Genomic DNA, 21,914 nt, shown 5'->3' on the forward strand with positions numbered 1-21,914 from the left:
CTCGGCCCCTCAAAGCCCCTCAGATACAGGGCTGGCAAGTCCACAACAGCCTGTACTGTGGTGAAGGCAGGTCCCCTGAGAGACAGCTGTTGGGGGACAGTCATTCGCTCTCCTTCACTAGACACCCGTGTCAGGCCTGGGGCCAGGGACTTGTGCTGTGAGACAAGACTCTTGTTTTCTGTGGAGGGAAAGCCCTTGCCTCAGAATCACTCCAGGGACCCACCCCTTACGTTTCTGACTCAGTAGCTATGGATGGGAATATGGGGTCTTGTATCAGGTACCCCCTTTTTCAGGGAGCAGAACCACATCCCTGAGCACATTAGGCAAACACTACCAACGAGCCACCCCACCATCCCTGGGACCACTGTATTTCAGTACCAGGTCGAGAAATTATGACTGATGTTTCCTATATTTTTCAAAACTTTCTGTTTGACCGTGTACGACTTTCACAAAAGTCAGTTTGTTAGTAGAAAGCTAAATGTGGAAGGATGTCACCTACAGTGGGCTCAGTGTCACACATCTGTCTGTTAGTGTGTCCCCGCAGCATGACTTTGAACACGCCCCGTGTCATCCCGTGACTCCGTCTGACCTAGAGAGCCACTCAGACCTCCACATCCTCCCAGTCACCGTGTTCTGTCAGAACAGCAAGGGGAGTATGGGAGCCGCTCACGGATGGCAAGGCTGAACTTGAACACAGGCCCCTGCAGCCTGAGCTATAGGGATGTACCGTCTGCCTGCATCTCCTGCCCCTTACTTCCTGTTGCCTTCTTTGTCAGCCGAATGCCTCACTTCCTCCCTTCTACTTCCAGTCTGCCCATTTGGCGTGGTGTGGGGTGGTGACTCTGTACTTTGGGGTGGGGTGTCCACTGTGGCTCACCACTTCGGAGTGCTGATGAACGCACCCCTAGGACAGACACGACGGGTGTGGCAGGTGGTGATTCGCCGATCAGCTGTTAGTGGAGGGAGCCGGCATGCGGGGTTGGAGCCACCAGCTTGTCAGCTTGTCACTTCTCTTTTCCTTTCCCGGGTTCTGAGAAATGGTTCCAAAAGCCAGGCATGTGAGGAAGCCTGGGGTGGGGTGTGGCCTGGATAATAACATGGCTTCTTACCTGGCATCAATCTAGCAGGCCACACCCCTTTCCCCACGGCAGCCAGGCCACGGTCTGGACCTATGGCAGTCCAACCCATGGCTGTGCTTGTCCCGCTGGCAGGCAGGTGTGAGGAGAGGCCCCGATGATTCCTTTTCCAAAACTGTGGAGACCCTTGGGGTGAGCAAAGGGTGTGGGGAGGGGACTCCCCTTTATTCCCATCTTTAGGGATAATCTGGTCCCCTCTCCAGAGTGGCCTTTCTGTTCCTGGTTCCCTCCCTGCTTCCATCAGTACCCACTGTGAGTGCTTTCCCTGGGGAGTGCCTTTGTCAAGGACACATCCCTGATGACTCAGTTTCCCTTATCTGTGTGCAATCTTAACAGATATTTTTCATGTTTGTGACTCAGTTTCCACATTTGTTATGAGGCATAATTATGTGTTTCTTCTGGGAGGTGTCTGCTTGCCCCTCTATGTAGTGTCTGGTGGTCACTTGCTGTCTTTCACAGCAGGAAGTCCCTCCCTCTTGTTCTTTCTTCATTAGCTAGGCATGCTTTTGTTCATTCAGTTAATACTTGTTGAAAGTCTGCAGGAGGCCAAGCTGGTGCTAGATGTGAGGGCTAGGCAGGTGGGGCAATCGTGCTTACTGGGAGACCAACAGTCACACAGAATTTTGGATGAGCTGCGGGAAGTGCTGATGAGAACTGGTGGCAGAGGGACAGTAGCTGGCTTCCTGAGTGAGGTCACCTGTAGTACCTCCCACTGAAAACTCAAGCCAGGCCGTCCAGACCCTGTGTGGCTGACCCCTCTTTTACCCCAGCCCTGCTTGTTTGTTTTTTGCTGTTTTGTTTTAGGCAGGCTCATATACTGAGGCTGGCTTTGAACTCATGATCCCCCCAACTCCATATCCCCCCATCTGACTTTTTGCCCTATCTTTTAAACAAAAGTAAACATTGTTTTGTTTTGTTTTGCTACAGAGTCTCACTGTGTAGCTTTAGCTGGTCTGCAACCTCCTGTATAGACCAGGCTGGCCTGGAAAGAGCAGAGATACTGCCTCTCTGCCTCTACCTCTGCCTCCACTCAAATGTTGGGATTACATGTGTGTGCCAAGGAAGAGAGCTGATAGCGGGTGACTTTGCGGGGACGGTTAAGATCCAAATCTTAAGAGTGGTATAGCTGTAGATTATCTTCCATGTCTGAAACTCAAGTCCCGGCAGGGCTTCATGTCTGCTGAGTGCTGTAGGGCAGAACCCCCTCGTTTCATCCTTGCAGAGGCTGCCTGCATTTCTTGGCTGGTGGCCCTTTCTCCACCTGCAGAGCCTGTCTGCCTTTCCCCTACTTCCTCCTCACACTCACACCAGCCTCTCTCTCAGGGCCCACCCAGAGAGTCCAGGATAATGCTTCTGTCTGGAAACCCTTACCTTAGTCACATCTGCAGCGCCCCCTTTGCCACAGAAGGCATGTATTTCCAATCCTGGGAGCTCAGCTGTGGCTACCACACCAGGACACCAAGTCTGCTTGCCAGGTATCGCCAGCGTTGCCATGGCATCCGGGGATCTGACCGTTCATTCCTTCATCCTGCAGGATGAGATCGAAGAGCTGCGGGCTGAGATGCTGGAAATGCGGGATGTCTACATGGAGGAAGACGTGTACCAGCTACAGGAGCTGCGGCAGCAGCTGGACCAAGCCAGCAAGACCTGTCGCATCCTGCAGTACCGACTGCGTAAAGCTGAGCGCCGCAGCCTCCGTGCTGCCCAGACAGGCCAGGTGGATGGTGAGCTCATCCGTGGTCTGGAGCAGGACGTCAAGGTCAGTCTGGGGGTCTCCACCAACCTTTATAGGTGCTCATGTTGGGTGGTTGAGTCATAGGCCCCATTGGGCATTCAGGTTAACCCTGTGGCTTACTACTTGCCTTGGGCAAGTTATCCTGCTTCTCTGCTCTCAGTTTCCCCATCTGCAAAGTTGGGACCCCGGTGGATCAACAGGTCCTCCAAATGGGATGTCCCAAGATGATATGACCAAAACTTTCCCCCCATTCCCCTGCCACCCCCACAGGAAGCGGAAGGCTCTTTCTTGCTTGTACCTGGCTTTGGCCTCTGAGTGGCTCCTACACAGTCCCTGCTCCCTTCCACAGGCTCCTCAGGCTACTGAGAGAGATCAAAGGGCTGCAGCTGGATGATGTTGGATCAGAGCTGGGCTCCAGTACACCTGCGTTTTGTGATTTTGAACAAGTGATGTTTCAGTTTCCTTATCTGCAAAATGGATGTAAGAACATTGAACCTAGGATATTGAAACTGTGGTTAAGACACCAGAGACACTGGCAGTGATCAGACAGTATTATTGCATCCAATTTCTGGGTGAGGGTACTGGGGCTCCGAGGGGGAATGTACCTATCCAGGGTCAGGGGCTCTCCTGTGTGGGTGGCAGAAGTCAGACCCAGCTGACCTCCCAGACCTTACTGCTGGACCCTGCTGCTCCTCTGGCTCAGGAGGAAGCAAAGATGACCCCACTCAGACAGGTGGGGGCTCCAGGAGAGACGTCTCCGCCTGAGCCAGCCTCTGCTCTTCCAACTCAGACCCATGTGAGCAGGGGGCCACGGGAGCTGGGGGCTGGTACAGAACAGGGAGGAGCCCAGGAGTCCCGTGGGTGACCTCTGCCCTGAGGCCCAAGAGAGGAGAGGGCCTGGGACGTTCTAGGGAAGACTCCGAAGGCCCCCCCACCCCCAGGTCAGACAGGTGCCGGAGCCATCCACACAGGCCTGCTGCTGGAAGCACTGAGAATCCAGCCCTGCAAGCCACTCATAAAGATTACTGTTCATTCCAGAACCAGTGTTGATTTAGGAAGGCTGTGGCTCCCAGCAAGCCTGTGTACCTGCGTGGAGCCTGTTTTCTTGACTGCACAGCCAGATCTTGTTTGTTTGTTTTTAAACAAAACAAAACCACCCTCCAGTTCCCTCATTGGTGGGAGACAGAGCAGGGAGGGAAGGAGAGTGGAGAAGTTCGTGGAAATCCGCCTATGGGCTCACTGGTCCTTGAGGATTTCTGGGAGGACCCTAGACAAGCCTACTGGGAGATGAGGGAGTGTGTGTGTGTGGGGGGGGGGGGGGGGGAGAACAGGCTGGTGGGCGGGGCCAGAGCAGCTGGGGTGGGGGTGGGGCTCAGCCCTCCAGGAGGAGGGGAAGGGACCCTTCTGTTGGGATTTGAATCAACCAATCAGCATCTCCGTGCTTCCCCTGCACCTCTCCCTCCCCTCCCCTCGCAGCTGCAACGCTGAGCTCACGCTCTGGCTCTGCCTGAGCTGGCCACAGCCTTGCCGCCACCCTTCGCCCCAGCGTGCTTGGAATGTTAGAGGCAATTACGGAGGTCCTGAGAATGCTGACTTCCCCCAGGCAGGCTAAGGGAACCAGGTAGAGAGGAGTTAGAGAGGTGTACACCTAGGGATTCCTCCCTTGCTCGGCGGGTTCCTTGGCCCTGTGCCCTGCAGGCCTTTTGAGCACCAGTGGTTTTATTGGGCACATGTGTTATTAGGAAGATCTCCCACGGCCACCCCATAGCAACCCCCCAGGCTCTTCCACTTTTTTGCTGGTCCACACAGTTAAGATCTCCTCCACCTCAGCAGGATAGTAGAGGACGGGAGGGCCAATGGATAGAGCCCCGAGCTGCCACTTTCTGGCTGTATGGCCTTGGGTAAGCTACTTCACAGCTCTGGTCCTGTTTCCCCTGTGGAATGTGGAGATACGTTTAGTTCGCTATAGAGATTTTTATGAATATAAAATGAAATGCTAGAGAGAGTACTGTGTGATGGGTGTGATCCCAGACCATTGAGCTGGGGGGGGGGGGTGCGCTAGGATCCCGTTGCTTTTCTTGTAGAAGGTCCCAGAACACATCGGTAACATGTATGTAGCCCATCCGTAGATAAGGATGCTTGGCCTTGGCTCTGTGTCCTGGGTGACCTGCATTATTTTCTCCTTGGAACCTCAGTCTCCCTCTGTGTAAAATGGGGTGGCATTCCCATCATGCAGTTCTTGGGGGAACTAGGATGCTGCCCGGCCTGAGGTGCTGCTTACAGTTTCCCTCTTTCTCCCTGAAGATTACTGCAATCCAAGGTTCAGAGCTCGGAGCTGATGTGTCCAGGAGCTGGGAGCCTTCCGCTGCTGCTGGCCTTTGGTAGGGACCAAGGCCGGCACTGTAAACAGTGACCTCATGGCTGAGCACATTTGTTTGTGTTTCAGGCATTTGCCCTGAGTCCGGATGCTGCAGCTGCCTCTCCTCTCTTGGTCTCTCGGCCCCCTCCTTTGGGTGTAATTGTGGGGCTCAATGAGACAGCCACATGGGACTCCTTAGGCCCTTCTGATGTAGTGAGCCTTGTTGAGACTTGTTCTTGTTCATAGTTGTATGCCTTCAAGCTTACTCCCACAGCATCAGCTTAGAGTTGACTCTGCTTGGTACCTTCTCAGTCATGTGACCTTGGGCAACTGACCTTTCCTTTCTGAACCTCACAGTGGGAATAGAATGTGTCCTGAGGGTGAGAAAAGCTTATGGCAAAAGCCTGAGGAGGAGCTAATTGCTTCTATAAATGACCTGTGAGAGCCCAGGGCCCTGGGAGGCTGGAAATCTGGGAGGCGAAGGCAGGGCCAGACCCCAGTTCCTGCTGCCCAGTCTGGTGGCTGTGGTACCCCGAGACTGCAAGGCACTGCAGGGGTTTGAGCTTATGGGCTTTTCTGTCTAGAATTCTGCAGCTTCCGTGTGTGTGTGTGTGTGTGTGTGTGTGTGTGTGTGTGTGTATGTGTGTGTGCGTGTTTGCACTTGCACGTACATGCACGCGCATGCTTGCACTTACTTAACTTGTGGCCCTGGGGTGGGGTGAACATGGGGACAGGGAATCCACGGAGAAGAGGATCTAGTGGGCTTCTCACACCTTCTACCCCCGATGGAAGCATGTTTGGGAGAGGACCCTTGGCCCTAGTAGCCCTCTTTAGACAGTGGGGCAGGGGCAGCTCCCCACATATATTCAGCCAGCCACTCCTTCATCATGTGCTGGACCCTGATTTGTTTGTTCACCCAACAAGCACTTATCAGGCGTTTACTGTATGCCGGGCTCTGAGCTGTTACTGGGGCACAGGTGAATGAATCCGGATAGGCATGGCCTTGGTCTCTGTGGTCCCCCACTTCCACCCCAGTGCCAACGCAATGAATGAATGATTGAATGAATGGAATGTTGGTGAGGGGAGGGCTTCCTGAGTGACCTAATAGCCCCACGTTGGGGACTATAGCTGTAAGCCTGGGCCAGGGTGGATAAAATCAATGCAAAGAGGCGAAGCAGCAATCAGGTAAAACATTAAAAATGCTTTTGTGGCTGGGCTGGAGGTGTAGCTCAGCAGACAGAGGGCTTGCCTGGCAGGAATGAAGCCCTGGCATCGGCCTTCAGCAATGCATAGACTTAGCAAGGTGGACGACTCCTCTTAGCCCAGCACTTGGGAGGCAGAGGTTGGAAGATCAGAAGTTCAAGGCCGTCCCTGGCTAGTAGCAAGCTCAAGACTAGACTGGGAAGAAAAGCTTCCTTGTCTGGCTGGAGATGCAGCTGAGTGGGAAACTGCTCGCCTAGTGTGCACAGAAGTCCAAGGTTCATTCCCACCACAGCCTAAAGTGAAAATCCTTGTATAGATGGTTCCTTGAACTTGTGGCCTTTGAGCAGCTCTGGTGGTTAAGTATTTTACACAATCAAAAATAGGTCATGAAATTATGAAATAAATGCAACTTTGTAATACATTCAATAGTGAATTATTTAAAAATAATAGTAAATAAGAAGCCTTGTATTTTTTATTAACCTTCTGGATTCCAGCCACCACCCAAGCACCCCCAGTGCATTTACCCGCTCCAGCAGCACTCATGAACAGTGTGTTCACCCATTTACTGCCGACCACATGGCCATGAATGCTGGCACTGGGCTTCAATCTAGTTTTCTTCTCTGCAAAATCTTTTTCTGATATTAAAGGATTGCCTATCCTACGTTATGGGTGAGGAAAGCTTTGTGGCCCGGAGTGGCTACAGGGGAGGCTTGTGTGCCTCTGGCGTCCTCAGAGATCTTCAGGCTGGAGGGGGCAGTGGGCAGAGGAGGGAGGAGAACCATGCCCAGTTTCCTCTAACTGTTGTTTTCCTGGCCTTCCCTGCACACTGCCAACAGGGTCTGGGGCTGAGTTGGGCTTGAGCCCAGGCAGTGGGCAGAGCCAGGGAGGGCCTCTTCCAGAGGGAGGAGGCTCATGGTCATTTCCGACATTGGCAGGCCTGGGTGCCCGGCTGTCTATGCTGCACAGGGTTTGCTGGCAAAGCCTTCAGACTCCCGGGGGACCCTGGCTATGCTGGCCCCTCCAAACCACAGGGAATACCAATCCAGCCCAGCCACGCTCGCTGTGTGTGATGCTGGCAAAGTCACTTCTGAGGGCAGGACTAGTATCTAGGTGTCATCAGGGCCCAGCTTACCTGGGGATAGCATCTATTTGTATTTTACCTGCTCAGGAGGGCTCCCTTCACCCCACCTCAACACCCCCTACCCTACCACACCCAGCAGCAGGGGCCAAGGGGATCCTCCAGAGTCAGGAGTGCTTTTCCTGTTGGGCCTAGGCCCGAAATTAGAGACTGCCACTCTGCTAGCTGCATCCAAGGGATGACTTGGACAGTTGCCCGGCCTTTGTCATTCTAGCATGTTCTATATCCCAGAACAGGCCTCAGGGTCACTGTGACCTCCAGCAAGTCATGTCTGTCTCTGGACATCAATTCCTGGGAGCAGCGGCCACAGGTCAGCAGACACTCACTGTGGCAGGCGCTGGGTGAAGGCTTTGTGAGCAGTAGCTGATGTGACCCTCATGTCGGCCCTGAGATTGCCCCGTTACTGCTGTACCCATTTTATACACCCTGAGAACGCTGAGGCACGGGGCCAGGAAATGACTTGTTGAGGATTACATGGTGCTCATTTTGTGCTGGGCTTCCAAAGCAACTCTCTTCCCTCACAGGCTCCCGCCAGTTGAATATAAAGACACTAAGAACAGAACAAGATCATCCCAGCTTTTGGGGGCAACATGTTGGGAGCTGAGGTGCCTGGGTTTGGGTTTGGGGTCTGTTAATCTCTATACTCATGGCTCTTGGCCTCGGTTTCCATCTCTGCTGAATGAGGGTGATGAGGTGACCCTGAGACTGAAGTGGGATGGTCTCTGGGACTCGAGGTGTGTCTTCCCCCAGCCTGAACATGCTGCCTTTCTCTCCCACCCTGGCTCAGGTCTCTAAGGACATCTCCATGCGGCTTCATAAGGAGCTGGAGGTGGTGGAGAAGAAGCGGATGAGGCTGGAGGAGGAGAACGAGGGGCTTCGGCAGAGGCTCATCGAGACGGAGCTGGCCAAGCAGGTGCTGCAAACGGAGCTGGATCGTCCCAGAGAGGTGAGGACTGCGGCCCAGGTGGCCCAGGTGGGCTGAGATGCGTCCCCTGGACCTCCCTGCCAGTGCTGGTTATCCGTTCATCCTTCTAGCGTGTATTTTCTGAGCACCTCGTCTACATTCTACACTGGATTTCACAATAAAGTAGTGAGGGAGATACACTTACTGAGATTAATTACTGTTTCTGGGATTAATTGAGGGTGTAGCATGGGTCTGGCCTTCTTTGCCTCAGTTTCCTTATCTATAAGGCTGGGCAGTTGTCCCCTGGTCACTGACTAGCTTGCGTCGACATGCTTTAGGGACTATTAGGGACTCGTGTGCTGCTGCCACTTAGCTTGAGAAGGATGCTTAGCCTGGATCTCCCACTTGTCCCTGAATGTGACTTCCAGACCCCGTGTCCCCCACCCTGGTTGACATCAGCCTTTCCTTCTGCTGTACCCTCCTCCAGCTGTGAGTTAGGCTCACACGAGGACAGTTTATCTCGGAAATCTTTGCAAAGGCCCAACAAAGCCGTGTTGCATTTCATGGCTGAGCAAACAGCTTCCTTCTGGGGGGGGGGGTTTCCCAAGGTCATGCAGGCTGCTGGGGGCTTTGCAGAATGCCTGGGTGGTGTTTCAGCCTACATACCTCCTGATTCTGGCGGCAGGATGGGGAAGGAGGTGTGTGGTCCAAACCCTAGGCGGCCTCTGGCCTCAGAGGCACAGCTGGCCCCCAGCTGATTGGCTGCTCGTTAGGAATCCCAGGCTGTACATTTCCGGGGCACCCACCTGCTTCCTAAGAGGGCCAGCATGCCAGTAGTCCAGAGCCAAGACATCACAATCACAGTCCCAAGGGCAGAGTAGTCCTTTGGCCGTCCTTCACACTGGGTGAATTGGTGCCATGTGCCAGTGCCCCACAGATGGAGAGGGAAGGACCTGCCCTAAGGGTTGCTGTGGCATGCAACGTGCTGCGGGGTTGGGTGGGAGGTTTCCTCCCTTCGTGTAGTTGACTGCCCACGGTGGACTGCCTACAGCACCGGGTGCCTTCTGCACACAATCTCGTTGCTCTCATTGCTGATGGTGAAAATTAGGGGTGTTACAGAGTACCCTCAGAGCACAGTCTATTCCTCCCACACAGATAGGGAAACTGAGTCCCTCTGCTGCAGCTTGTTTAGATTGCCCCAGACTTCTCTCAACAGAGATGCTACTGAAGGCACTTCCCCTCTCCAGGTGTCAGCTTCTTCCTCTATACCAGTGGTTCTCAGCCTTTCTTATGCTGTGACCCTTTATACAGTTCCTCATGTAGTGACCCCAACCATAAATTATTTTCATTGCTACTTCATAACTGCAATTTTGCTACTATTATGAGTCATAATGTAAATATCTGTGTTTTCTGATGGTCTTAGGTGACCCCCGTGAAAGGTTCATTCAAACCCAAAGGGGATTGTGACCCACAGGTTGAGAAATGCTGCTCTATGATGTCAGAATGCAAATAGTATCAGTTAACAAGGCTGTTTGGGATCACTAAGAAGTTTGTGTAACCACAAGAGTCAGGAACACAGCCCAGTGGTAGAGTAAGTGCCTGGCACACGGAGACACAGGGACCAATCCCTAGAATCGAAAAGAAGAAGAAACAAACAAACACCTTTTGAGTGACCATGGAATACTGTGAAGACGTTGGAAAGATTAAGATCATGTAACCATTCCGCAGAACCTTAAGGACAGTTCCAGGTCTCAGGATATCCTAGAGAGCAGGGACAGAGATGTTCGTCCCTCCATGCTCATGGCAGCATTGTTCACAGTAGCCCAGAGACAGAAGCAGCCCAAGTGTTGAGCGATAGGTATACACGCATAAGGGGACAGTTGTTGACCCTGGAGGATTGACATGCTGATACACACTACAGCATGGTTGGGCCTTGAAAGCATCATGCCATGCAAAAGAAGCCGGATCTGTAAGGTAAATGTTATAAAGTTCCATTTATCTGAGAATCCTAGAGTAATCAGATTACTAGACAGGGAGTAGAGGTACTGAGCAGGAGAGGAGGGAATCGGGCTTACTATTGGGGGGGAAGGGGCAGAGGTTCAGTTTGGAGCCATGGAAGGGTTTGGAGACAGATTGTGCTTGTGGTCATACACAATGAGTAGATTTACTCAGGATGTGATGCCACCACCTGCTGTCCCAGCACCTGGGAGGCAAAAGTAGGAAGATCAAGAGTTCAGGTCGTTTTTAGCTCCACAGTGAGTGTGTGCTACCCTGGGCTACATAAGACCCTGTCTCAAAAAGGGTGCCTGGGTTCAAACTCTGGCACCAGAAAAACAAAAATAAAAGACTAAAAGACAAAAATGGTAACTATGTTAAATATATTTTATCATAATAAAAAATGTTTAAGATAATAAATTTATATGATATAACCTTTACCGCATGTTTCAGAAGTAGAAAAGTATGTATTTATATGAGAAAGTCCCCACAGTATGTTGTAAACTAGGAAAGGAAATTGGGAAGCTAGGCCTGGAGTCCAGGCCCATTATCCCAGCCACGTGGCAGGCTGAAGGGGAGAGTGGCGTGCTCTAGGCATGTCTGCCCTGCAGGGTAAGTTTAAGGCCAGCCTAGGTGCTTTAATGAGACCTTGTCTTGAAATAAGAAGCCAATAAAAGGCTGGGAACGTTGCTCAGTAGTAGAACACTTGCCGAACATGCATGAAACCCAGGATTTGAGACCCACTGCAACCAAAAACGAAAGTTACAGAACTCCATATATTGAAAAATTCCTCAAGCTATTTTGAGATCTCATTCATACCAGGGTAGGGTGGATTCTTGAGCTATACCACCAGCCCATAGTTAGACTTTGTGTGTGTGTGTGTGTGTGCCTGCTTGTATGTCTGTGCACACGTGTGTCCAGGTACCTTCAGAAGCCAAAAGGTGGCATTGGAATCCCTGGAACTAGGCGGTTGTGTGCTGCTCAGTGTGGGAGCTGGGAATTGAGCTAGTCTTTTGTAAGAGTATCAAGTGTTCATAACTTCTGAGCCATCTCTTCAGGCCCTGAATAGATAGCTCTGAATAGGCCATCACTTCAGGGGCTGAATAATCAGATGTATAGTCCCAGTAGTTGGGAGACAGAGCCAAGAGAGCTAATGTGAATTTGAGGCCAGCCTGGGCTACGATGTAATACTGTCTCACAAACAAAAGAATAAGATAAGGGCTGGAGAGATGGCTCAGAGGTTAAGAGCATTGCCTGCTCTTCCAAAGGTCCTGAGTTCAATTCCCAGCAACCACATGGTGGCTCACAACCATCTGTAATGAGCTCTGGTGCCCTCTTCTGGCCTGCAGGCATACACACAGACAGAATATTGTATCCATAATAAATAAATAAATATTTTAAAAAAAAGAATAAGATAAAAATGGACTGGGAATGTAGCTCAGTTGGTAAAGTGTTCTCCTAGGATAAATGCGATCCTGGATTCAATGTACAGTTCCAAATAAAATGAGCATGGTCACAACACATCTGTAACTCTAGCACTCAGGGGGTGGAAACAGATTAGAAGCTCAGGGTCATCCTTGGCTACATAGCGATGGGATACATGAGACAGTGCCTCGTGCTTAAGCTAGATATGATGGGCACTTCTATAGCCCTATTCCAGGGATGCCTGAGGGGGTGATGGCTTAAGTCTAGGAGTCTAAGGCTAGCCTGGATAACATAGGAAGACCCTGTCTTTAAGAACAAATCAAAGCGTACTTAGGTATTACTTGTGAGATTAGGTTTTTTTTTTTTCTACATTTCAAAACTTTTTTTTTTTCAGCTGACAGCGATGATACATGCCTTTAATCCCAGCACTCAGGGCAGAGGCAGGTTGATCTGTGAGTTCGACGTCAGCATGGTCCACAGAGTGAGTTCCAGGACAGCTAGGGCTACACAGAGAAACCCTGTCCCCCCCCCCCAAAAAAAAAAACCAAGAAAAACAAACAAGAAAAGAAGCCTCACAAATTTATTTTGTGTGTGTGTGAGTTCCCCTGTGTATCTGTGTCTATGCTCCACAGCAGGCATGTGGATTTTTTTCTTTACCCCATGAATCCCAGGACATGGGATTCTCAGGACAATCTCAGGACAAACTCAGGGCATTAAGGCTGCAGCAGGTGCCCCACAGCCCTACTTGTGGAATTTTTTTAAAGATTTATTTATTTATTATGTATACAACATTCCTTCCCTGTATGCTTGCATGCCAGAAGAGAGAACAAGATCTCATTATAGATGGTTGTGAGCCACCATGTGGTTGCTGGGAATTGAACTCAGGACCCTCTGGAAGAGCAGTCAGTGCTCTTAACCTCTGAGCCATCTCTCCAGCCCCTACTTGTGCAATTTTATATGTAAAATTTAGGTTTTTAATGTAAAGAGCCCAGAATTGACCCTGACACAGAGTAAGCGCCGAAAAAACCGGTTCTCTTTCCTGGGAAACGGATAGATGCCTGACATCTGGTCTCTCCTCCTGATGTGTGGTGTTGGCTCCAGATCCTGTTTATTTGCTGTTTGCCCTCTCCTCCTCCCTCTACTTCCTGACATGGTTACTATGGAGACGAGGGTCCCTCAGCAATTTTTCTGCCAGAGCTACAGTCCCATCCTCGGGACCTGCCTCTGCCATCCTGTCAGGTTGCTGAGGCGATGTTGTCACCCGACAGAGAATGGGAACCCCTGCCCTGAGCTGCTGCTGTTGCTATGGAGACAGCTCTTGGCGAGACAGAAGGGAGGTGGCATGCCCCTCGATCTGCAGTGCCACTGTGGCTCAGCTGGGCTGCTGCTTAAGAATGTAATAGCAGCTGCCCCTTCCTCCACTATCATCCCCCTTGTATTCCAGCAGAAAGCCAGTGTGAGCGTGATCTGTCCTAGCATGGCTGCTATGTCTGAGTGCCTACCCTGTGCCAGCCTTGCCCGTGCGTCTCCCTGCGGTCTTTGTAGGTACTCCTCCTCCTTGAACATTTTAAAATCACAGTTTAACTCTGTGATCACAGAATACACCATTTTGCAGTTTAGCTTTGTGGATTGACATTGTACCCCCGTCACTGTCATTTAATTCCAGAAGACTCCCGTTGCTCTCGTACGTAGGCCCACACCTGTTGGCAGTCACCCTCCACCCCTTCCCCCTCTAGCTCCTGGCAACTGCTGGCCTGTTTTCCGTCTCTATTGATTTATCCATTCAGGAGATTGCATTCAAATGAAATCGAGCAATGTGTGATCTTTGGTGATGGGCTTCTCTTACTTAGCAGAAGGCTTTCTGGGTTTAGGCATTCATGTTGAAGGACCTCATTTCTTTTCATGGCTGGGTAATAATCCATTGTGTGGGTTGGGTGCCTTATTTAATAGATATTTGGGTGGCTTCCATTTCCTGCTGTCATAAAACGTGCTGCAAAGGGCGTCCATGTTCACGTTTTTGTGATTCTGTGTGCGTTTCTCTTGGGTATGCATACAGGAACAGAATTGCTGTCTGTGGATGAAGCTGAAGACAAGTAGGGGATTCAAACCCAGGGCCATGGGTCTCCCACACTTGGACTGACTCCTAACAGAGATGCTGCTGCCCTCTCTGAACCATCAAGGGGCTTTCTCAGAACCTGCATCGGTGATTGCTCATCTGCATTTCCTTCGTGATGGGTGGGGAGAACACTGCCCATCATTTGGGGTCGGGCCCTGGTTCTGCTGCGATGCAGTGTGTTCTGGCCCCGGTCTGTGAGCTGCAAGGCAAACCCAGCCGTGGAGCCACGCAGGCCTAGGTGTGAATCTCGGCTTTGCCGTTTCCTTGAGAGTGGCTGTGACCTTGAGCAGATGGCTAGGCGGCGCTCACACTCGCTTGATCTGCTTACAGAAAGGGAAACTCAGTGCCCACAGCTTAGGGTGTTCGTGAGAATTAAGAGAGGCAGGCTGGGAAGTGCTCGGCACCAAGTGACGCTTGCTAAATCCAGCCTGTACTCTTATCGTTACCATCTCAACCAGCCACTGGCTGCCGGCCTGGAGAAGCCTTTGCTGCCTCACACAGGGCTCTCCCCACAGAGCTGGCAGCTGCCTGTGAAAGGAGCAGCTCCACAGAAAACTGTTGATATTTGGTTTGAGACACGAGTCTAAACTGATTTTTCCTGGCTTTAGGGTGGCTCGGAGGCTAAGAGAGCTTGCTGAGTAAGCATGGCGTCCTGAGTTCAAATCTCCACAATCCACATAAAAAGTTGGGCATGATCCTAAACAGACCTGCATCCCCAGCAGTGGGGAGCAGGGAACAGGAGGACTCTCCAGGTTTGGTGGAGAGTGTGGCAGAGTGGAACAGCTGAATCGTGGCTTCCATGTGTGTACAGGGTGTGTACACACACCACACCCATATATTATCCACACATACACACAAGATAAAATTAAATTTTTTTCCTCAACTTACGTGGTGGTCTCTCCAAAGGCTGGATGACTTGTCTGCCTAATGCTTTGGCCATGCTGCAAGGAGTACACCTCACTCTAGAGATACACAAACCAGGGCCCCCTTATGGCCAGTTTTGGGCATCAGGCAGTCTGATTTCAGGGAGACGTATGTGGACACCACTCCACATTTGGTGAGTTGGCAGCAAAGAAGCACAGGAGGTGTTGGGGGCGGAGGTCCCTGAGATGTGTTTAGGCAGCTCTCTCCTGGCCCAGGGAAGACAGAACTCAGGATTGCTGAGTTCTTGTTGGGAAGGATTGGATCAGGGATGCTCAGAGCCGCAACCTGTCCCCCGTCCCCTTCCACCCCCCCCCTCAGCCCCGTTCCTCATAATGGTCTTTTGAGGAGTAAGGAGTGAGCCTTTTGACCGGGTCCTGTTGGACGTGTGGCTGCATTCTCTCTGGTGTCCTGGCCCACCCTAAGAGGTCTGGAGTCAGAACACTGCCTTTGGAACAGTACTGGCCCCACCTCTGGGGCCTGTGAAAAAGGGGCTCTGCCAGACCTTGGCTCCCTGGAGGGGCAAGGCAGTCCCCCAGCTGCCTGACCAGCTGCCACTCAACAGATGGGAGGGTGGTTCTTGTGCTTGCTGAACCTGCCTTGGTTTCCCTCCTAAGCTCAGGGTAGTGCAGGAGTCCAAACGGCTTCCATGTGGTGGGAGAGGGTTTACTCCAAGACAGAATGACTGGAACTACTGCAGTCCACTGTCCCAGGGGACACTTAATACCCTCTGCCTGCCTCCATTCTGTGAGGTTCCAGCCCCTCAGCCTGCCTGCTGGCAAGGAGCACCATGGCTTCTGGGAGTGTTTTGAAATGAAAAACTGTAGGCACAGAAGTTAAAGAATATACTAAGCTACCAGGAGGATCGAATCCTCTCGAGGTTCCTGCAGTCCAGTCCTCAGAGATTCCTACTTGGGAAGTGAACAGACAAGTCCAGTAGGATTTTCTGTAGTGTACAGACACATTCTTTATGTATACGTGTGCATACTTCTTTAAATTGAAAAAATGTAATATAAACTTAATGAGGCAAAAATCCCATTGCAAAAGCACATAAACGCATGCCTGGCATAACTCTGAGGAAGGGTTCCGCAAGCTCTAGTTGCACTGCCTGCCCCTGGGGCAGGAAACTGGGGACCCATTGCTTCCCTCTGTTCTTTGTGCTCTTTGAATGTCACCATGTGACTGTGGCATCTATTCAAAACGCCAGAACCAGCATGAAAGTATACAAAATAATGAAAACCGTTCCCAGCCACTCCCTTCTCATCTGCCTAACCTGGATTAACAGTTTGCTTTGTGTTTCTCTGGGCCTTTCTGTGTTTGACAGTGCACCTTTCTATGTCTTTAAAAAATAAATAAAGATGGGCTTAGGTTGCACATGTGGTTTTTGTAATGTACAGGATCATGTTGCATGGACGTAGCCTTTTAAAATGCTGGATGCTTTTGGGTTCCCTTCAGTCTGAAGTGCTTGTTATCAAAATCACAGAATGAGACAAGCACAGAAAGGGAAGAAGGTCCCAAACAGAGGCATCTATTTCAGCCTTAAAGACAGAGCCAAAGGTCCGGAAAGTGCTCCAGAGGACGCCAGTTGGCAAAGGTCCCTCAGGGAGGGGAGGAGGATGGGGGCAGCAGGAAAGGGGCCTTGACTTTATCTATTTGACATCTGTGCTTTTCTGGTTGGTTTTTTTGGGGGGAGGTATTTTGTTTGTTTTGGTTTGTGGAGACAGAGTTTCTCTGGATAGCCCTGACTATATAGACCAGACTGGCCTTAAACCCAGTCTGCCCCCCGAGTGCTAAAGATTAAAGGTGTGCACCACCACCGTCTATATTTTTGTATGTTATGTGGGTGTTTCTGTTTTGTTTTGTGATAGGGCTTGCTATGTAGTCCAGGCTCACCCAGAACTCACTATGTACACCAAGCTGGCCTGGAACTTGCTATGCAGACAGTCTGGTTTTTTACTTGTGGCATCCTTCCTGCTTCTGCCCCCAAGGGCTGCATTTGTAGCTGTGTACCATTATGCCCAGGTATTCAGTTTTGATATTTCAGTAACATTTTATTGAGATGTAATTAACACACTATGACTCTGCCCTCCTCTTTTTTATTTGCAGTGCTGACACTTGAACTCATGCCAGCCAAATGATCTACCTTTAAGCTACATTCCTAGCCCAAGTTTGCCCTTTTATACTGCACAGTTAGTGGGTTGCACAATTGTGTATCCATCCCTGCCCTCTAAATCCAGGACGTTTTTGTTACACCCTAACAAAAACAAGCCAACCTTATTAAGAGCAACACCTCCTAGCAGTCACTCCCCAATCCCTCCGACGCCAGCTCTTCAACACCATTAGTATATTTTCCATATATTTGGGATTTGCCTAGCCTGAACGTTTTGTGGAAATGGAACCTGATGCTACATGCCTGTTACATGACAAAACTGTCCCTGGGAAGACACACACACGACAGGGATCCCACGACAGACCAAAGTACAGGTACCACCAAAGCCCAACTTTGTGAGCCAACAGGTTTTATTGGGGTTATTTGCAGGAGTATGGGTGAAGGGTCACTTACAGAGGCAGAAATGACTCACAGACAGTCACATCACTAAGGCCCACCCCGGCACAGGTGACAGCGCACGAAGGCTGGGAAACCTGGAGCCCACTGCACAGCCTGCAGGCAGCTCAGCAGGTTGGAGTGTGTCCTTCCCAAGTGACTCTGGCTTAACGCTCTTCCAGGCAGCTCGGCTGGTTTCTGATTCTTCCAGGCAGCTGATCTGGTCTTAGAGTCTTTGCAGCTTTTCTCCGCTGAGAGTTGTCTTTGGAGTTCGGCTTCACTTTGTGTGAAGCTCTCAGCTTTTATTGCCGACTCTGGCGAAGAGGGGCCTCGTGAGCCCGGTCAGTTTCAGGGACTACTGAACCTATTTGGAGTTGTTTACATTCTTGCTTAAGGAGCTTCCTGCAATATGAAATGTTTTAATCTCAGAGGAAACTGTCCAGCGACAGTGCCTGCCGTGTCAGGATGGCCGTGCTTACTTCACGTGGTGTCTTCCAGGCACCCAGCAGCCCTGAGCATCAGGACCCCATTCCTTTCATGACTAAGTTTTTTTTTTAAAGATTTATTTATTTATTATGTATACAACATTCTGCCTCGGTGTATGCCCCCACACCAGAGGAGGGTGCCAGATCTCAGTACAGATGGTTGTGAGCCACCATGTGGTTGCTGGGAATTGAACTCAGGACCTCTGGGAGAGCAGTCAGTGCTCTTAACCTCTGAGCCATCTCTCCAGCCCTCATGACTAAGTTTTTATGGTGTGGTTTGTTACTTGAGTCCTCATCTGGAGGCCATATTCGATCGGAAGCTTTATTTGTAGGTTACGTCTATTCCTCCACAGAGTGTTTAGGTGGTTAGTTGTTAGCCTACTATCGCAACCCCTTGGTCATGCTCAGCGTCTTTTTACATCATCTCATGGGTATATGTGTGATAACTGAGAAGTCTTAGAGATCCAGGTCTCTTCACTTCCTTGCTGTGATCAGGGGAACTTGGTGGTTCTGTAGTCACCCAGTTCATGGGTTTCTAGGGAGGCGAAGGAGTTTCCACTCAGCCCGCGATGGCGGACCCATCTTTAAGGCGGGGAGTCTGATGCAGAGCACCTCCTCATCACTTCATAGGAGTCTCCCTCTGAGCTTTCCCTTCCAGGCCACTTGTCCTGGTATACCACCTCTCGTGAAAGGGCTTGTTTTGTGACCAGCATGCCCAAAGTCCTCTTTTGAAAAATCTGGGACTCTTTGCTCTTGGCAGGCTGGTGGCATCCAAACCCTGTCTCCATCTTTCTGCCTCATTGATGTTCTCAAAGTTCTCTAAATGAGTTTTAAGATAGACCTAGAGTGGGCTGAGAAGATGTGAAAACACCAGACTCAGGAAAGAACCCTATGACCTCCTAGCAGCCAGGCTGGCATAATTGGTGAGTTCCAGGCAAAAGACCATCCTGTCTCAAACAAACAAGATGAAGTGATGGGGAGCTTCTGAACAACTGAGGTTGTCCTCTAGTCTCCACATGCATGCAAACAGACACACATATATTTATACATGCACACATATGTGCACATTGAGGTTGTCCTCTAGTCTCTATGTGCATGCAAACACACATTTGTGCATGCACACGCGTGCACATACACACATGTGCAAACATACTTGCGTATATGGACACACACATACATTTTAGGCCAACCTGCTTTACTGGGAAGCGACATTAAACTTGGATGGCTGAAGCCTACCCCAGGCCAGTTATTCCAGACTCTGAAGTGATGGTTTTCCTTGGTGTTTTCCTAAATCCCCCAGGTAATTCTTCCCTGCATGCAGGTTGGAAACCACCGTGTTGGCTCCACTCTAGCTCTCATCAAAGACTCATTTTCTCCCACCAAGTCTTTAGAATGCAATGAAGAGCTAGGTCAAGAACTGGTCGTAGGTTGGCTTTGGTTTTGTTACAGAACTCTGGTCGAGTTCCTACCCCCTTCTCAGTTTCAGTAAAACAGGCCTTGATGGATTAGAGAATAGTTCCATGGTAAGAGCCCTGGCTGCTCTTCCAGAGGACCCTGGTTCAAGTCCCAGCACCACTGGCTTCTTCAGGCACCTCACACATGTGATGCACAAGCATACATGCAGGCAAGGCACCCATACACATAATATAAAAATAAGTCTTGTCTTTCGTGCCTACAGTAATGGGGAATGAGATGAAGGTTGGGAGTGAACATATATCTAAAGCCACCGGGGAGCATTTTCAGAAATCCGAGTGGGCAGCTCAACTCAGAAAGCTGAAAGCGACCCAAGTGTGGTTTCAAAGGCTGGTGGCATGAATCATCCCTCTCTCGGGAGGAAATGTTCAATGGAATCGTGCGTCTAATTGAATGACTTCTTTTAAACAACAAGAAACTTCAGCACTGATTACTGTAGCATTTCCTCAAATTCCCCACCGTGGGGCTTGTGCCGTTTTGCACTCCTGCCAGCAATAAATGAGTCTTCTTGTTTTGTTCGAGCCTCACCAATAGGATGTATTGTTAGATGGTTTGGCCTTTTGCCAGTCTGATCATTGAGAAGTGGTACCTCAGGGTAGCTTTCCTTTGGGCGTCTCCGCCCTGAGTGGGGCCAAGCATCTTTCCAGGGTTAAAGATCAATTTGCCTTTCTTCTGTAAACTTTCTTCCTCCCTGAACTGGGGATGGAACCTAGAACCCCATGCACAGTGGACAAGCGCTCTCCCATTGAATAGTACCCCCCAGTCTTTTGGGGTTTTGTTTTTTGTTTTTGTTTTTTTAGGCAAGGTCTTAATCTGTTGCACAGAAGGACTTGAATTTATGATTCCCCTGCCTCAAGCTCCTGAGTAGCTGGAATTATAGGCCTGCCCCCTGCTCCTGTATTCCTAACCCATTTTCCTATTAAAGATCTTTTCACCAGTTCATTGTTTATCTTTTAACTGTGTGTGTGTGTGTGTGTGTGTGTGTGTGTGTGTGTGTGTGTGTAAACCCAGGGCTTGGGACACATTAGGCCAATTTCCTACCACTGAACTGTATTGGGACCAAGATGGTTTGTTCTCTTTTGTTTTGCTTTTAATCTGTGTAGTGTTTGCCTGTGTGATCAAAAGTACCAATTCCCCTATCTGCAGCACTTCTGGGTGTTTGGACCTTTGCTTGTTAGTCTCTCATGACCATTTTTGAATCTCCTGTGCTGTTTCTAGTTTTGCACCCACATTTTGTTCATTAGTATTCATTCTGTGTTCAAGGTCCTAAGAAATGTCACTTCCTGTGAGACAGGGATTTGCATGCAGAGTTTTAGGGAAGAGCCCCTTTGGCTGTGACAGGGAGTGAGGCAGAAATAGAAACTGAATCACATAGATGGCATCAAGTCGAGCTAGTGGTCCTTTGGGGTTGGGGCACGGGGACCTGGGCTAGTCTTTAGATGTGGGTTCCGCCCAGGGAGAGCACCTAAGGTGCTCCCCTTAGCCAGAGAGCACCACCAAGAACAGCCCTCAGCTTGGAGGTCTTTTCTGGGGGGAACGGACCTCTTGGTCCTGAAGCAGGAGGAAACAGCATCCTTTGGGTAGCTCATTTGTCTAGTTCAGTGTCATGTTCTCTGCACTCCGAGGTGTACTCAAGAAATCTCCGATGTGTCATGGATGACAACCAAGTGTCATCCATGAAAACACAAGTGACATCTGGAGCAAGAGGCTGTATTTATGTATTTAGGAACACACACGTTTAGCAACACTTAAAGAGGCCATGGATTTGAATGAGGGGAGGCAGGAGGGAAGGAAGGGAGAAAATGATGTAATTTTATTATATTCGGGGGGGAAGCCCAAAACCACAACAACAAAGACTACAAGAGCACAAATTCCAATTTCCAGCCAACAGGATGACAGCGGCTGGAGAGAGTGCCCAGGAAGGAGCCCTGGGCAGGAGCCCTGGGCAGGGTATTTAGTTGCTTCCTCCAGTCTGTCTGTCCCGTGCAGCTCATGCAGTGATCCATCAGCCTTGGGCTCTGGCTAACACATGCAGGCTGGGTTGGGGCCCTCAGTGTGGCCGTTTGGGGACACCTCTTTGGATGTGCGTCATCTTCGTGATCTTTCAGTTTGGCTTCTTCTTTCCTTTTAGCATTCCTTGAAGAAGAGAGGAACCCGATCTCTGGGGAAGACAGATAAGAAGCCCACTGCACAGGTATTTCCTCAGCATCCCTCGCACACCCTGATTGTAGTTTGGAAGCCCAGACCAACTTTAAGCGTCCTGGGTAGTCCCCAGAGGTCCCTAACCACCACCACCCCACCACCACCCCGTCTCCCTGTGCATTTTCTTCCCCTGCGTGCTTTTCGACTTCTCTGGCACTTTCCTTCCCCCAAGCCCACTCTGAACCCATACTTAGACACTCCTGGACCCGCAAGTTGCTTACCCAGCATAGGGACAACTAAACCCAAGGTTCAGGGCCAGAGACCTTGAACTTGGACT

General features: G+C 50.4%; 1 protein-coding gene across 1 annotated transcript in view; it reads left to right on the forward strand.

Annotated features, from left to right (window-relative positions):
* Nucleotides 1–21,914, forward strand: part of Soga1 (suppressor of glucose, autophagy associated 1) — a 61,789-nt gene that overhangs the window by 13,112 nt on the left and 26,763 nt on the right. Inside the window, exons 2-4 of the mRNA XM_038331700.1 lie at nt 2,671–2,895; nt 8,359–8,517; nt 21,567–21,629. Coding sequence (XP_038187628.1) covers nt 2,671–2,895; nt 8,359–8,517; nt 21,567–21,629 — 447 coding nt within the window. The remainder of the gene's footprint in view (nt 1–2,670; nt 2,896–8,358; nt 8,518–21,566; nt 21,630–21,914) is intronic.

The sequence above is a fragment of the Arvicola amphibius genome, chromosome 5 (assembly GCF_903992535.2).
Source record: "Arvicola amphibius chromosome 5, mArvAmp1.2, whole genome shotgun sequence".
NCBI lineage: Eukaryota > Metazoa > Chordata > Mammalia > Rodentia > Cricetidae > Arvicola > Arvicola amphibius.